Source organism: Tarenaya hassleriana, unplaced genomic scaffold (genome assembly GCF_000463585.1).
Source record: "Tarenaya hassleriana unplaced genomic scaffold, ASM46358v1 Cleome2, whole genome shotgun sequence".
NCBI lineage: Eukaryota > Viridiplantae > Streptophyta > Magnoliopsida > Brassicales > Cleomaceae > Tarenaya > Tarenaya hassleriana.
The window spans coordinates 5,501,867-5,518,721 of record NW_010965372.1 but is presented as its reverse complement, the minus strand read 5'-3'; the positions used below and the strand labels follow the sequence as shown (position 1 = coordinate 5,518,721).

At 38.1% G+C, this 16,855-nt stretch overlaps 4 protein-coding genes across 5 annotated transcripts; 2 read left to right on the top strand and 2 right to left on the bottom strand.

Moving 5' to 3' along the window:
- The first annotated feature begins 2,693 nt into the window (after positions 1–2,693).
- On the top strand, positions 2,694–4,623 carry LOC104812461 (sodium-coupled neutral amino acid transporter 4). Its single transcript, XM_010539622.1, has one exon. The coding sequence runs from the start codon at positions 2,910–2,912 to the stop codon at positions 4,389–4,391; it is 1,482 nt and encodes a 493-aa protein (XP_010537924.1). The 5' UTR covers positions 2,694–2,909; the 3' UTR covers positions 4,392–4,623.
- A 3,980-nt stretch (positions 4,624–8,603) lies between these two features.
- On the top strand, positions 8,604–9,733 carry LOC104812460. Its single transcript, XM_010539620.2, has one exon. It carries the CDS (start codon positions 8,763–8,765, stop codon positions 9,342–9,344), a length of 582 nt encoding a protein of 193 aa, XP_010537922.1. The 5' UTR covers positions 8,604–8,762; the 3' UTR covers positions 9,345–9,733.
- A 100-nt stretch (positions 9,734–9,833) lies between these two features.
- Positions 9,834–13,558, bottom strand: LOC104812458 (protein NUCLEAR FUSION DEFECTIVE 4-like). 2 transcript variants are annotated; one of them, XM_010539617.2, is made up of 5 exons: positions 13,311–13,558; positions 11,950–12,371; positions 10,594–11,507; positions 10,387–10,492; positions 9,834–10,270 (listed from the first exon to the last, which is right to left on the bottom strand). In XM_010539617.2, the coding sequence occupies exons 2-5, from the start codon at positions 12,352–12,354 to the stop codon at positions 9,926–9,928; spliced, it is 1,770 nt and encodes a 589-aa protein (XP_010537919.1). In that variant the 5' UTR covers positions 12,355–12,371; positions 13,311–13,558; the 3' UTR covers positions 9,834–9,925. The 2 variants fall into 2 exon arrangements, with proteins under 2 accessions (XP_010537919.1, XP_010537921.1); XM_010539619.2 differs by lacking the exon at positions 13,311–13,558 and adding an exon at positions 12,469–12,575.
- Positions 13,559–14,192: 634 nt separating this feature from the next.
- LOC104812457 (protein NUCLEAR FUSION DEFECTIVE 4) lies at positions 14,193–16,822 on the bottom strand. The gene is made up of 3 exons (XM_010539616.2): positions 16,434–16,822; positions 15,013–15,908; positions 14,193–14,932 (listed from the first exon to the last, which is right to left on the bottom strand). The coding sequence occupies exons 1-3, from the start codon at positions 16,761–16,763 to the stop codon at positions 14,464–14,466; spliced, it is 1,695 nt and encodes a 564-aa protein (XP_010537918.1). The 5' UTR covers positions 16,764–16,822; the 3' UTR covers positions 14,193–14,463.
- Between the last annotated feature and the right edge of the window lie 33 nt (positions 16,823–16,855).

Here is a 16,855-nt window from a genome sequence, read left to right as displayed (position 1 = left end):
TTCAATTTTGTTTTACAAATTTTAAGAAACTGGAAAAAATTATATATACCCTTATTTAAAGTTAAATATAATTAATATTTATTAAGTTTATTAGAATTGATTAATTTTAATTAAAGATAAAATTGAAATTTATTTTAAAAATTGTCTATAAAGTCAAACTATTAAGAAATGGAGGAAATATTATTGATGTTATTAGCTAATGTATTAGTGTTAAAATATTGTCGTGTTGTTATTATGGTGTAAATTGGTAAATTGATAATTAAAAATGGGCGTACTCGAGAAGTGAAGAGCATATGTGTCCACGATTGGTCACTTATGTCCCCTCTTCTTACACGTTCAGAGAAAGATTCAATATATCCTCTCTCGTCTCGTGATAAATAGATCTCTTTCTCGGGATAACTTATCGGTTGGCTGGGGGGGGTTAAACTAAACATTTCTTGGAAAATAAAATAAAGATCTCTTTTATTTTTTCCAGCACAATTACTCCCACCATTAATGGTGAAAATAGGATATCCATAATATGACGTAGAGTATAATATTATCGTTTGGGGTTCTTTAAATGCATTTTATTATAGAAAAAATCCTAAAAAAATATTGAAATTTTAAATTTTAAAAAAAAAACATTGAATTTTTTATTTTATCAAATAAATATTAAACTTTTTAAGTTTGATAAAATAAATATTTAACTCTTCAACGATTGTCAAAATAAACAAAATGACTGACGTGGTACAATGAAATGCAAACACGTCAGATTATATTTTTCAGATTTTTTTTTTGACAATCGAAAAATGTTCATGTATTTTTTGGATCATTTAAAAAGTTCAGTATTTTTTTAGATTCGTTTAAAAAGTTTAAGGTTTATTTGATAAAAAAATAAAATTTAGTATTTTTTTGTCAAAATAAAAAAGTTGAGTGTTTTTTTTTTCTTTTATTATATATCACACTTTTATACAAATGTGATTGTGTAGTCGTCGTTTACTTTTAATCTCGTATTTTAAATTATAAAAAAAACTGTACGAATGAAGAAATGTTGTTTTAGTATTATATATCATTGAATTTTGAAATTATGTGCTCTGAAAAAAAGTGTGGGAGAAGACAAGTTGGTGAGTGTCACATCAATTAGCAAGAAAAATACTAATAAATATAACAATTGCAACACAAATCACAATCAAAATCAAACGAATAGTTATAAACGCGATTTATTCTCTTAATTTTAATCAACTGCATTAAATTATTTGTTGGGGATGGATTTTAAATAGACGAGACTTGAGGGATCACATGAAGACGAATTCATACAAAGAAACATTTGTTCTCATCTGTTTCTTTCCCTTTCATATTTATTTTTTGAGCTTTTTAATAATACTTATATTTTTCTAATCGAAATCATACGATTTATCTATTTTTAAAAAGAAAAAAAAGAAAAATTCTTTTTCATATCTTGAATTACATCTATAATTTTTTTCACAGCTGTTCTATTGCATTTTAACACAGAGAGTTGAGTTTAAAACTTTAAATTGAAGGTGGTTTTAATATATTGTTTTAATATCAAACGAAATTAGACGGTTGAAATTGAATGATGATATTGCATTTTATAACACAAATAACATTTGATTACAACTAAATAGCCTGACGGGCGATTGTAATTGAACAATAAGTGCGGATATGCGATTGATGAATTACGTACGGACAAGGTTTTAATAAAACATACCAGACGTGCATATACATGCATTACATACACACGCACATGTGTGTATATATATATATATATATCCAACACTTGGTGGTCAATCAGGCATCAATTGAGATCAGAGTCTCTGCATTATTGCGAGGAGTACGACTTTTTTTTTGTGGGTTTCTTTTGGTCGTTTTCAACCATAAAGACTTTTGACATAATTCTCGACACTTTGTTTCTTTTCCATCGTATAATTATTCCCTTTTTTTAATATTCCAAATTTATAGGCAATTGGAAAAGAAAAAAAAGAAATAGGCTTATCTTACTAGAAGAAATTCATGTAATATTTGAAAATTTCATTTTCTGAACGATTTGAAAAATATATATAGTATTCGCATAGACTTTCCTTATCCTTTCCAATTATCCAAAAAAAAAAAAATTAGAATTCTCTTCGCGCACGAGTGTGTGTATATATATATGTGTGAATATCTTGTCACAGTTCAAGTTACTTCCTGCTCCGAGGGAATATGGATAATCTTGATTCAATTTGTCTGTATTCGTTATTGTATAATATATCCTATAATTATTAAATTATTCATTATTGGATGTTTACGAAGAACTGAAACCGACTAAAATTAATTCGATCAAATATCATAATTAATAAGCTGTCTTTTTCTTAATCAATGAAATATAAAGTCATTAATCCGGGCTTAAAATATTCAATTATTTTTAATTTATATGGTAAGGCCCATGGATTCGGACCAATCGGGGATTTTGAGGCCCAACTACTAGTCCATGGAATTTTCACAGAAAATATTTTTCCATATGTAGTATAAAATCTTAATTTTAAAACACACATATATATTTTGGATATTCAAAGCGTGTAATTTTCAACAAAATTTGAAGATATTTGGATATCCGATTAAATGCTTCAACTGATAAATTGATGTGAACCTTTTATTCAACAAAAAAATTCCACGTGTATCTAGAAAGAATGACATAAGCACCAATTGCATGAAACCTTTCTCTTTCTCCCTCATCTCTCTCTCTCTCTCTCTCTCTCTCTCTCTCTCTCCGTGGAAGGAGACGTTGACCAAGAGCCTGAGATCCAGCGAGCGATTTTGAACAATCGCGCTCGCTCGAGATAGAAAGATCACATCTTTCATCCTCTACGATCTGGAGAGATCTGTAAGTTCATTTCCTGTAATTTCGTTAGGGTTCTCCTCAGATCTGGCGAATGGATAGCAGTTACTCGGTCATTCCCAAAAGTTCTTACTTAGAATTGCAGAAACATACCGACAATGGGAATCCGGCAAAACCCAGAAGTAAATTGCTTTCTTCCGATGAAGAAAGCTTTGTGAATGATTTTGATGATCACGGTAATGGTTGTGTTGTGGGTGATGAACATGGGGATGATCTGGACTTCGATATCGACGATTATACGCTTGTTCAGGGGAAATCGAATGCTGGGTCTGGGGTCTACGGTGCGGTTTTTAATCTCACGACATCGATTATTGGTGCCGGAATCATGGCATTGCCTGCCACCATGAAAGTTCTCGGCTTGATTCTAGGGTTTGTGTTGATTATTTTGATGGGGATTCTGTCTGAGATTAGTGTTGAATTGTTGGTCAGATATGCGGTTCTTCACAAGGCTAGATCCTATGGTGAAGTCGTGCAATGTGCAATGGGCAAAACCGCCAGGCTTCTGTCCGAAATCTGTATCATCGTGAACAATGCTGGCGTTCTTGTGGTGTATCTGATTATCATGGGTGATGTGATGTCAGGTTCAGTGCGTCACATTGGGGTTTTCGATCAATGGTTAGGTAATGGTTTTTGGGATCACCGCAAAGTTTTGATTTTGATAGTTCTGGTGATCTTTTTGGCTCCACTCTGTGCATTGAACAAGATCGATTCCTTGAGCTTGACCTCAGCAGCATCAGTTGCTCTAGCCGTTGTATTTGTCGTCGTCTGTTTCGCTGTAGCTGTGATCAAGCTTGTTGAAGGGACAGTTGACCCTCCAAGACTGACTCCTGATTTCGGTTCCAAAAAGGCAATTCTTGATCTCCTCGTCGTCATTCCTATCATGTCAAACGCTTACGTCTGTCACTTCAATGTCCAGCCGATCTATAATGAGCTCGAGGGTAAGTCGCCACAGAAGATGAACCGGGTAGGAAGGATCACCACTCTTATTTGTGTTGTGGTATATGCTTCCACGGCTATATCTGGTTACCTTCTCTTCGGCAAGGACACTGAATCAGATGTTCTTACAAACTTTGACAAAGACCTCGGCATCCGTTTTAGCTCTGCCCTGAATTACATTGTCAGAGTTGGATACATTCTTCATCTGATTCTTGTCTTCCCTGTAATCCATTTCTCCCTGAGGGAAACCGTCGATACCTTAGCATTCAAGGGTTACCCTCCTCTGTCTGAAAGCAAGAAGAGATCGTTGGCACTTACAATCATCTTGCTGGCGCTTATTTACATCGGGTCTACCATGATCCCAAACATATGGACCGCTTTCAAGTTCACGGGTGCAACATCAGCCGTCTCTCTGGGTTTTACATTCCCTGCTCTTATATCACTGCGGTTAGGAACACAGGGCGACGGGTTAAGGCTCGGGGAAAAGTATATGTCATGGTTTATGCTGATCTTGGCTGCTGTAGTTAGCCTTGTAGGAGTCATCGGCAATATATATAGCATCCAAAGTAAATCAGATTGATTTCTTATGATTCTTTTAGGACACAAAAATTGAAACTTTCCGTACACCAGGGAACTGGAAAGATCTCAATTAGCAGCTCTTGTTCAGGCTGAGCAGTAAGATCGCGGGCTTGTGAATTGTGTAACGAGTCTTCTTCCTCGTCCCATATACTCGAATTTTTATGTATACAAACGATATTCTGTCCCATGATTTTGCTGTTTGAAATGAAGTTAATTCTACTTTTGTGTCTGCATTTTGGGATCATATGGTTTAGGTTGTATTGGTTTTCACTTCTGGGGCTGGCTTGGAAAGAATGTGAAATCTGGAACCGCCTCCTGAACTGCCATTGTATTGTGTAGTCTGTATGATTCTCTCGGCTTCTTGTACACTTTGGGGTTATGAATAAAAAATGTTCTGCGACCAAGAACAGCTTTTGATGATGACCATTAACCAAGTTTAAACCGAGTGATTGTAATCTAAACCGGATGTAAACCGAATCTGAACCGGGGTTAACCTTTTCCCTTTTCTGGGGGTACGTGTTTGAATGATTTCGGAGCTGCGAGGTTCAGATGTTTGACTGCATGCGCATGCATCGTAAAAAGTGAAAAACGTCGAACGTGGAATGATTATTTACATGGAATTCATTTTAATTAATATCAATACAAAAAAAAAAGGTGGTTTCAAAATTTCAATTATAGCAAGTCAATAAGTATAAGCAAAGATATAACTATGGGAAAGCTTAATTATCACTTAACAAGGAGTAGTTAGCTCCCTCCTCCATGCATTCATTTTTGCTAATCATCGCGTAACAAAAGTAATTAGGCACCTAATTGTCTAGATTTGGTAATCTAACTCAACCTCCTCCTTCAATATGATATATGGCTTCTTGTGATTAGTGTTAGTTAATGGTTGGTGAATTGATTGTCATAAATGATTTTGGTCATTTTGTGATGGACGATAAATGTGGTAGAGGGTTATATTTTTTTTATGCAGAATTATATCATAAAAAGGATATTACAAAAATTCGATTTTTTTTAGTTATATATATGTATAAGATATTTATGTTATGTTGTTGCTGAAATAAACATTCAAATACCATGTAATATGAAATTGAAATTATTCAAATAATCTCGTGAAGGAAGCATGATGATTCCTTTCATATATATATATATAGAATATATAAAAAGGGGAAACGCAATAATTTCAATCAGTGCTAAGCACCATGCAACAGTAGACAGACACGTAAAACGAGATTTAAAGAGGATAATAAGGAATTATTAAGGCTAAGTTAAAAATTAATGATATCGGCGATTATTACGTAAAATCACGTGTGGTTAAGAGGTGATGTAATGTGGCCAAACCGAAAACAGAAATGGATGTTAGTGGTAGTGTTAGTGGATATATGGTGCAATGCATGGACACTCAGATCCCACACGATTTAACATCATGCACATGCACATGACCCGTGATCCAATGTTTTCTGTCTACATCTACACACACACATATATATATATATATTATGTATGTTGAAAAACGAAATAGAACCCGGATTAAGTATCTCATTACTACTATTGTATGCGGTTTTTTACTCAAAAACCCACTTGGGTCGCAGCTATTTCAGCGTACACCACCGAAAAAAAACAAATTTTTTTTTTCAATTTTAACCCACTTTTCGGTTGAAAAAGTCCGAAATACCCTTTTCTTTTTATTTTTTGCGACCTTATTACGACTAACATATTACTGATATACAACTAAAATAAGACAGATGATTTTTTTGCCACTTTTTTTAGAATCAATTGTAACTTTTTTGCCATCTTTTTTAGAATTAATTACGAAATCGTAATAACGAAGTTGTTTTCGAACGGATAAATATCGTGTATTCATTAAGGGTAATTTCGTCTTTTAAAAAAAAATAATATGTTATGTTTTTTTGTGGTGTATACGTGAAATAGACCCAAGTGAGTCATTTGAGTAAAAAACTCGTTCGACGGATAGGATCGGCTTTGCGGCTATTCGAAGGGCTCTTTGGACATCGACCTTGGGTTACGATTATGGGCTTAAATGGGCCGTTATTGGGCTTTCTCAGCTGAGAACGCCGTCTCTCTTGGATTTTTCTATCGAAATTTCTTGTCACTTTCCCGAGAAAGTTGAGATTTCATTGCAAGTTCCATACGATATGAATTAGTCTTTGCGAAGACCTCTGTCACTTGTTTCTCAGAAACTTTTTTGTTAGGAGAAGCATGGAGAACTCAGCTCAGGATTCTCGATCCAGATCGGAGACCGCCGTCACCTACGATTCTCCGTATCCCCTCATACGCGTGAAATAGCTGCGATCCAAGTGGATCATTTGAGTAAAAAACCCTATTGTATGTCTTAATAAAACTAAACTAGTACATTTTTTATTTTTTAATCGTACATTAATGTCCAGATAATATATTTTTATTTGTTGGTCTGCTGTTTTAATGAAAAAGAAAAAACAAGGTGTATTTTATTATATAAAATCGTTGAATCAAGTTCACTATATTTATATAACTAAACTACTTAGCATACTTTTTCTTTTGTTATTAAAAAAAAAAGTGGTCAAAGCATTTCAGCCGACCTTGCATGAATTTCAAAAGCCACAGATTTATCTTCCTCGAGAATTTCTCTTATGTGAAATTAAAAAATATATCAATAAATTAAACAAAAAATGTACGTTGACTAAAATAATTTCAAAGGGCATATAACTAATCAAGCATATGAAATTCTCTTAAATGCATACAACGAATATAAATACATCAATACATATATAAATTGATTGGGGTTTAATTTTATATTTTATCGTTACCGTTTTTTAGTTTTAAAATGTTTCAATGTCAAATTGGCTTACCTACAAAGATAATATAATTAGTAGGTTAATTGCCATGACAACAATGGTTAACCAATTCTACAGAATAAACTTGACACTAAATTTCTTCACACATGTAGTATATTATATAATTGTACACGGAGGGTCATGGAATCATGCATGGTTACATTCATTATCAAATATAGTTTACTATAAATCCTCGAGTTTTGAGCGATCATATAGTATAAGCTTTAAAATTACGAGCGACAAAGAAATAAGCAAGATGATCAAACTTCGAAATTAGAATAATATATAACAATAAAGAGATAACATTGATTTAATCTGAAATTGAGATATTATAAACAAATGCAACGGTGGCGGATGGCACTCAATTCGCAGGTCAAAACTCTTCTTTTATTTCTTTTCCAATTTTATTAATTTTAATATGTTTTTTTATTTGATTTATTATGGTATTTATAAATCCTACCCGGCCAATTTATTTACTTTATAATAAAAGTATTTTCCATTGGAAAGCAAAGTGGATTCCTATCACTTTGGAAAACTTTTGATACGTAATACATTGAAATGGTAACTTTATAATTCTCATTGAATTTAAATAAAGATAAAACTAGAAAATATATAAAATAAACATTATTAATGATATATTCATATACATATACATATATATGAATTAAAAATAATATAAAGAACAAAATAGAGATATACTGAGTGGACCGAAAAGCAAGGATAATAAGCTGCCCCACCATATTTGCCCTTTTCCCACACCGTGATTTATGGCTCTCTAACCTTACAAAGTGTTACACAAACGCGTGACACAAAAAGATAAAACAAAAATATGCAAAAAAAAAAAAACATTAAGGAAATTCTTCTTAAAAAAAATCAATAATTTAATGATCATAGTATTTGTTAAATTCAAAATTTAATTTAACAATTGATGAATCAAAACACACCTATCAAATGACATATAAAAAAGAAACTCACAATCACACCACCCATCACTATTCACTACTCATCCTTTCATGAGGATTCGTAAAATTGAAGGTTTGATCATTTGTATATTTTTCACCACATATATTATTTTTCATTAAATTAATAAAACTGCAACATCTATTAGTAATTTCCATTTAGCAACATTGAACTTTTTTTTTATACTTGCAAATTCGCAATTACGACTAGAATTTTACTGTTGTGATCTTATGGTTATGGTCTTTGTAACCATGATTAAAATTTTATGGTTACGATACGAATGATTAGATATATAAGTAATCTATATGTATGATAGTTACCGGAAGTTTGTGAATAATAAGTATTTGTTCTAATATGGCCGTTATATTTTACAACATTTAAAAAATATTTTTATTTTAACTTTGGAATACTTTAGTCCCTCGGAAGTTTCAACCACTATAACAAACAAACCCCACCACTTTTAAAAATTCTAAAATGGCCCCACCTTACTCTCCTTTATATGCGCACAAACACATTTTCACAAACCTTATTCCTCTCACTTCAGATCAAAACCGCTTCTTCTTCAGAGCAACGAAACCATGGATTGGTTCTCATGGCTCTCAAGGACAAACCTTGAATCCTCCCTTATCTACGAGTACGGTCTCTCTTTCTCCCACAACGAGCTCGAACACGAAGACATCGCTTACTTCAACCACGAGTTCCTCCAGAGCATGGGCATCTCCATCGCCAAGCACCGCCTCGAGATCCTCAAGCTCGCTCGCCGCGATAGGAAATCATCGCAGCTCTCCAGGATCATGATCGTGATTAAGAAGACCAGCAAGTGTTTCTCCGAGTACTTACGCGCCTGGATTCGCCGCGACGAGTCGTCTCGAGCTCTCGTGGTGGTGCCGAGGAGCACGAGCAGTGGGAACGGGAGGTGGAGAGGCGGCATGCTGAAGAGGAGCAAGAGATCGGTGATGCCGAGCAACGGGAATGGGAGTTTCAAGCAGGAGAGGCTGCTGTTGACGAACGGGACTCCGTGCAGGCTCGACAGCTTCTCGGGCCCCATGGTTTGCGATTACGGTTTCAAAGAGGAGAAAGAACTCGTTGATGACTATTGGGGTAAAGGCCTCGAAGAGATCAAGTGGGATTCGATGTTTCAGAACCTGAAACCCACTTGAAATCTCGGTTCGATTTTGAATTCCCTTTATTCTTCTTGTTGGATTCTCTGATGCGGAATCAGATAGATGGTGAGAGATGGGTTTTTAGGGTTCTTCCACCATGGATTAAATTTTGCCATTTTCCAGTGTGATTCGTTAGGCTAAATACTAAATCTTTTTTTGGGGGCTCATTAACCAATTGAATTCTGATCTTTGGGGGATCAGAAATTGAGATGTTGGAATTAGAATTAGGGCTATTAGGAAATGTGGGCCTTCTGTAATATGCTTGTTCATGTAATGAGTGTCTCCACATCTCCATTTATCCGCTTTTTCATCGCCTTTCTCTCTTTCCGAAGCAAAGAATTATTGTCATCTACTTCAGAATTTACATATTCTCCCCCTTTTATTTATTGAAATTACAATTCCCACCCTATATTCCTCTAATGTTTTTGTCTGCTGGACAATAAATCTATCCATTTGGTAAAGTTTCCGCATATGAAATAAAAAAAAAAACAGTAAAAACGAAGATGTGATCGCTTGATGTAAAACACACACAAACGGCACAAGCTCATAACTACAAAGCATCAATTGGTCACAGAGTTTTAAGGCAACCGGAAAGAACCAGATGCATAGAGAGACCGATACACCGGTCTTATTCTTACAGTCAGAATCACTCCTAGCATCGCCCCCATGGCAGAAACTCCCGCCAGCATCAAGAACGTCACCCTGAAACATTCCGGCCCGTAACACGTCGAATTTCCCTGTCTCGAAGCTTCTGCGTCGTACAAATGCCCAGCCAGAAGGCTCGAGAAGAGAAACGCCCCGATGGGGTTTCCGAGCAGCACAAAGTTATAGATTAAGCCGAAATGCTTCAGTCCAAAGAGTTCCGAGGCAGTAGGAACCATCAGAGAGTATTGAAATCCGTAACATGTCCCGAGAAGAGCGGTTTGACCAACACTACTAAGGCACGACAAGCGTTAGGTAATTTTACTCGGAAAAGACTAGGATTTGGAATCTTGGATGGTTCATAATATCTATGAACTTGAACAAAGAGAAGAGCGGTCGCTGGATAGAGACTGCCTGTCAGGGAAACAGCGTAGAGAAGGAAAGCTATTACCATCGCAATTTGAGCGACCGTCATCCACACGGTTCTTGGCATTGCTCTTGACCTGAAAGGTGAAACCTTTTTAGTCTATGAACGAATGTCATTCCCTTTTGTGTATCGGAGTTTTGTTTGCAGGAATGTCTTAACGAATTTTCACTGACGTACCTGACAAAATGTTCAGAGATGGCTCCCGAGCCAAGCCGACCAGCAAAGTTGAAGAAACTGAAGAGGCACAAGAGGATTGTTGTGTCATCAACGCCCAAAGCAATCCCAATCTGAGCCAAGTTGTTCAGAACAGTAACACCTGGGCCGACCCCGAGGAAGTAAAGGAACCAGAGAAGCCAGAAATCGGCCTTGACAAAGGCTTCTCCCAGTTTAAAATCTTCCCCTCTCCTCGGTCTTCTCTTTTCCTCCACTGCCCCTTCTCCCTCCGCCAGAAGTGTCTCCACATCCGAAGTATCATCCATTTCAATGAAAGTTCCAAGAAACGAGGCTGATGAAGACGATGGTTTCAGCAATGGGTAGGTCTGTTCTGTGTCATCCTCCTCAGCTTGACATGAATCTTTCGAGGGATCAGCTGGAGGAGGAGGGTTAACTCTCTTGGGCTTTTTCCGTAAAAGCGTCATCTTGATTGGAATTGCAAGAGGAGAAGCCAATAGAACAACCATTATGGCAACCAGTGTATACAAGACCGTACCGCTCAATGAGATGAAATTACCAAGTAAAGTTATCGCCAGGACAAGGACCGCTACCAAGATACTCATGGCTTGAGCAAAAACGAAATGCACGTGCTCTGAAGAGTCTTCCCCAGAAGCAGGAGTACATGGACGGATGAAGTACATCATGGCGAAACAAATAACCGGGATGCCAAGAGCGAGGAAAAGCAACAGCTTTGGAGGGGATTTGTTCAATAAGACGTCATATATAACAGTGTAAACAGCAGCGGCAATTCCAGCGTACCCTTTGAGAATTCCGGCAACAGTTCCTCTACTAAGAGGGAAGTTCTTCATGTTCGTCACCAGGACAGCTGTGCCAAACCACGCATTGCTGTTCGTGGCAATAATAAGCACAATCCATAGCTGCAATGTCAGGTAAAAACACTGTTTATATCAATGGTGCTCTTGAAGTTTCAAAAGGATCAGACTTGATATAACACAAGTAACATGTTCCAACCTTTAAACAGGTAACGGGAAATCAAGAAAAACAGAGGGGGTGCAAAAGGCAATTTACAGACGTATGCACATTTCTAATTGCTCTCTCGCCGTTTTCTCACTTTAAGGAACACGATCATAAAAAGTAATCAAGGATCAATAAAAACAGAGAAATCAAACAAAGAAATACAAGAAGAACAAGACTTTAGAGAAGAAAAGCAGTTCAGAAACATAGCGCTGAACTTTAAACGTCCAGTTACAAGTGATTGAATAATCTAGCTTATCCTTCTAATGATTAAACACCGATTTGTCACGAAATCAAGCACAAAAACATCAATCAGCATACAGAGAAGAACAAGATTTCACTTACCAACCAAAAGGGCAGACCACGAACAATTTCTGTAACCGTAAGCCAGATCACTCCATAGCCTAAAAAACAAGCACAAGCTCCGACAAGAAGCACCTTCCATGGCGGGAACTTGTTGCAGGCGTAACCGGGAAGTAAGCCGACACTCTCTCCCACATCATTGGCGACACCCAACAACGTGAGCTGACGCTGATTGTAACCCAAAACGGATTTCAGAGCGTTGGAATAAAGCGGGAAGTTGGAGCCGTTCCCCGCGGAGATTTCGAGCCACACCGCAGCTGCTAAGCCCACCCACGGAGGCCTGCTTCCTGATTTTATCACAAGCTTCGGCATTTCGGACAGAAACAGAGTTCTCTGGTTCCTCTTCTGATGGGTTTGTGATGATATTCTACTGTGTTCAGCGTTCATGGGTTTTTAAGCTTCTTCTGAAAGATTAGAGAAAAGAAAAGTGAAATCTTGATTGTAGGAAACATATTAAATATATGATTCTCTCCCTACTGTGAAAAAAAAAAGAAGTCTAACACTTGTCTATAGGATGCTCTCGCAGGGACAAGTGTAAATCTTGTAAACTGAATTATTTGTCGCCACGAAAAATTCTGAGAACAAAACAAAATTAGCTTTGTCTGCACACACAACAAAAAAGAAAAAGAAAATCATTTGGGGTAAAGAAAAGAAAAGGAAAATACTTTCAAGCAAAACTTTTTCATTTTTGATTCGGTTAAATCATGAATTTGAAATAATCATTAACACAATATGGATAGCTAATTTCAAATTTGATCCTGAATATTAAAAAAAAAAAACAGAGTGAGAGGTGAAGGCATCGAGACAGTAATATTGTGTACTAAAAACTAGAGGCTGTGAGCGAAATAACACTCGAGCATACGTGCACAAACAGATTTCACATGCACATGCCAATGACACTGGTAGAAATTTATTAGAGACGTCAAATATGAAAAAGACTTGTAAACATCTCTGCGATACCAACTTGTAACCACAAGGCCGAATCTGGGAGTTATAAAAGTCATGGATATAGAAATTACCCACTAACCAGGTTTCGTATTGAACTTGGTCACGTCTCTCATTTGACCAACACTACTAAGGCACGACAAGCGTTAGGTAATTTTACTCGGAAAAGACTAGGATTTGGAATCTTGGATGGTTCATAATATCTATGAACTTGAACAAAGACAGATCACTGTTCTAAACAACTAAGAAGTCTTAATGGCATTCAACGCTCTGAACTAACTCAATCTAGGAGTTAAAACGGAAGGATCTAGCAAGGCCTTTGACACAACATGTTCTTTGAATATGTAAATTTTTAAACTGTGAAAAATTCATTACAGAACAGCCCCAGGGAAACGCACCTTCAAAAGTAGATATTCCATTGGCGTGATCTAGAAGTCAAGAGCCCAAATGGCAGAATTGAACTCTCGTGCTGAATAGACGGGACCCAGAACGCAAAGTTTGAATCTTCGTAAATGAAATGGATTCTCGACCACCAAATCTGCAACAACAAAAGAAGCAAGACAGAGATCATGACGTTTATAATCAATGTTATGATCGATTCGAAGTTGTGTGATAACTTCAATTTCCCTCGTGAGAAAATCCAAATTGTGATTATGTATGCTTTTTCTCCGACAGATTCATAGATATTAAAGACCAAAGCAGACCTGTTGGATGTGACTAGCTTTAAATTTCAACCAAAACATAGGGAAATGGGACAAGTCATTGTTGTTGATTCACCACCCAGAAGCAATACCTGGCCCAGCTTTGCGGCCACTGTAAACATTTCACAATGACTCTGTTTCTCTCAGGCATTTCATCAAACACTTACTGTGACCAAACCATTAATGTCGACCTGATATTTCCTTTTGCTGTTGTGGTCTAGAGCCACAGCGATCCATCGGGTGCAAGCCACAACTCCAATGTTTTTTTCTCGATCTTTTTTCCGTGCGAAACAAGAAATGTGAGAACCCAGAGATTATGGAAGACCCCACCTCTTGAATCCATAATCGGGCATGACTTCGTGCACATCGTCTTCTTCGTGGAACATGAACGATCATGATGAGAACAAGTTCTGGTTCATGGACGATCAGAAACGGTGGAAGATCCATTTTTTTTCCAAGATTTCTTAATTCTACAAACGAGTAGGGTTTGGGGTTTCTCATGGACAACGCTTCAACATTTATTGGAGAGAAGAAACCTTTGTCTTGCAGAACCCGGTTTACAATCTCCGGTTAACTAGCTATTGGTAATTTGGTATAATCCGGTTAACAAGTACATTGATCAATGCCAAGTTACAAACATCAAGAAACGCAACATTACAATATCATGATCACGAGGAAGACAAATACAACAGAACCTTACATTACACTCTCACATCGGTTGGCCACTGAGCCACCGGAATAATACACATCACAAAACACACCCAAAAAAAATGGCCGCTCCATGAAATCTGAGCTATAACTATGAGATAGATCGCATCTATAATCAGACATATTTATGTCTGAGACGTTTCTAATGATCTGAAGAAGAAGTATGTGGCAATCGGAAAGAGCCTGAAGCGTAGAGAGCTTGGTAAACCGGGCGGATTCTGACTGTCAGAATGATGCTTAGCAATGTTCCGAGGCCGCAGGCTCCAGCTAGAACCAGGAACGTTAGACGGAAGCAGTCAGGGCCGATGCAGGTTTGGCTCCCTTGCTTTTCGGCTTCCATGTCGTAGACGTGACCAGCAAGAACGGCCGAGAAAATGGTGGCCCCGATTGGGTTGCCGAGAAGTATGAAGTTGAAGTTGATCCCGAAATGCTTCAGACCAAAGAGTTCAGAGACGGTGGAGATGGATAAGAACTGGAAACCCGTGCCAATCCCGAGGAGGGCGGTTGCGATGTAAAGGGTGTGTTTCAAAGATATCGCAAAGATGAGAAACGTTATCGCCATAAAGAACTGTGCAACTCCCATCCATAGCGTTCTTGGAAGCGTTCTTGACCTGAAGAGAAATTGAGTCGAACAAGTTAGTTTAGTTTGGAGAGAGCAAGTCCAAGAGAGAGAGAAGAGAGGGTGTTTTACCTGACAAAGTGCTCGGAAATGGAACCTGAAGTGAGACGACCAATGAAGTTGCAGAAGCTAAAGAGGCACAAGATTATTGTCGTGTCCTTAGCTCCAAACGCAAAGCCAATCTGGGCGAGGTTGTTCGAGACAGTTATGCCTGAACCCGTCCCGAGGAAATACACGAACCAAAGTAGCCAAAAATCGGCCTTCACGAAAGCTTCTCCAAACTTGAAATCCTCTCCTCTTCGGGGTTTCCTCTTCTTCTTCACGGCTCCTTCCCCTTCAGCGAGAAGTATCTCCATATCGGTTGGATCCTCATCGAAAAGAGAGCCGAGGTATGAAGCTGATGAAGAATGTGTCAGAAATGGCTCTTTCTCGGTTGACTCACTATCTTCTTGGATTAAATTGTCCGAAGAACCAGCAAGAGGGCTGTTCCTCCTGGAATTTGCACGGAAAAACGTCATCTTGATGGGAATTGCCAGAGGAGACATCAAAAGAACCACCATAGTAGCCAGTAGCACATATTTGACTACACTTGTCAAGGAAACCACCTCACTCACTATGGTCGTGACAAGCAGATAGGTAGCAAGCAATATACTTGTCGATAGGACAAAAGTGAAATGGACATGCTCGGAAGAGTCTTCGCCAGAAGGAGTACAGGGACGGACAAAGTACATCACGACTAAGCATAATATCGGGACCCCAACCGTGAGGAGAAGTAGAAGATTTGAAGCAGAATGGCTAAGCATCATGCTGTATAGAACAGTGTATGCAGCTCCACTGATACCGACATAGCCTTTGAGAAGGCCACCGACAGTGCCTCGGCTGAGAGGGAAGTTCCTCATGTTGGTGACAAGCACCGCTGTGTTAAACCATGAGTTTCCATTTGTGGCGATTACTAGCGCTAGAAATAGCTGCCAGGACATCAAGAAAATAGCAGTTTGAGTAGAGTTCAAAAGAGACAAGAAAATCTCTAGTTCCTTCCGCAGAAATCAGAGATTTTTAAATCATTCAGAAGAAATTTCCGTGCCCCAAACAAGAAAAGAAAGAAATTAATGGCATCTCCTCCTGTTCCAAGCACCCCTTGAAAGTTCCGTTATTCGATTGACTACTGGAATTGAAACATCGAAACTTCAACTGGCAAATAAATCGATCGACAGGCTTACGAAGACCACACATCAACTTAGTTAACCAGAACAGTAAATCTCAAGATCCTACCTTAATCGGCAACTTCTAATAGAACTGATTAGAACTAGGAGCAATCAAACAAAAACCAAAAATATCTCCATAAACATAGATCGGTCAACAAAAAATCCCAACTTTCTCACAACCCAGTAATTATCTCTTGATGATCTCAAATGGGTATCCGACAAATTAAAAAAATCCAAATCAAAACACTCCCACATCAAAAATCCGAAGACCCACTCGTCGTCTCTTACCAGCCAAAAGGGCAAACCCTGAACAGTCTCGGTGACGGCGAGCCAGAGAACACCGAAGCCGAGGAAACAAGCAACGGCTCCGACGAGGAGGACGGCCCATGGGGGAAGCTTGTTGCAGGCGTAACCAGGAAGGAGACCGACGTTCTCACCGAAGTCATTGGCGACACCCAAGATGGTGACTTGTTGTTGGTTGAAGCCCAACACCGATTTCAGTGCGGCGGAGTAAAGCGGAAATGTCGCACCACTTCCCGCCGCCATCTGCACCCACACGGCGGCGGCTAAGCCGACCCACGGCGGCCTGCTCCCGGGTTTCAGGATCAGCCTTGGCATCTCTCTCTCTCTATCTCTCTCTCTCTCTCTCTCTCTCTCTCTCTCTCTCTCTCTCTCTCTCCCTCACCGAGAGAGAGAGAGAGAGAGAGAGA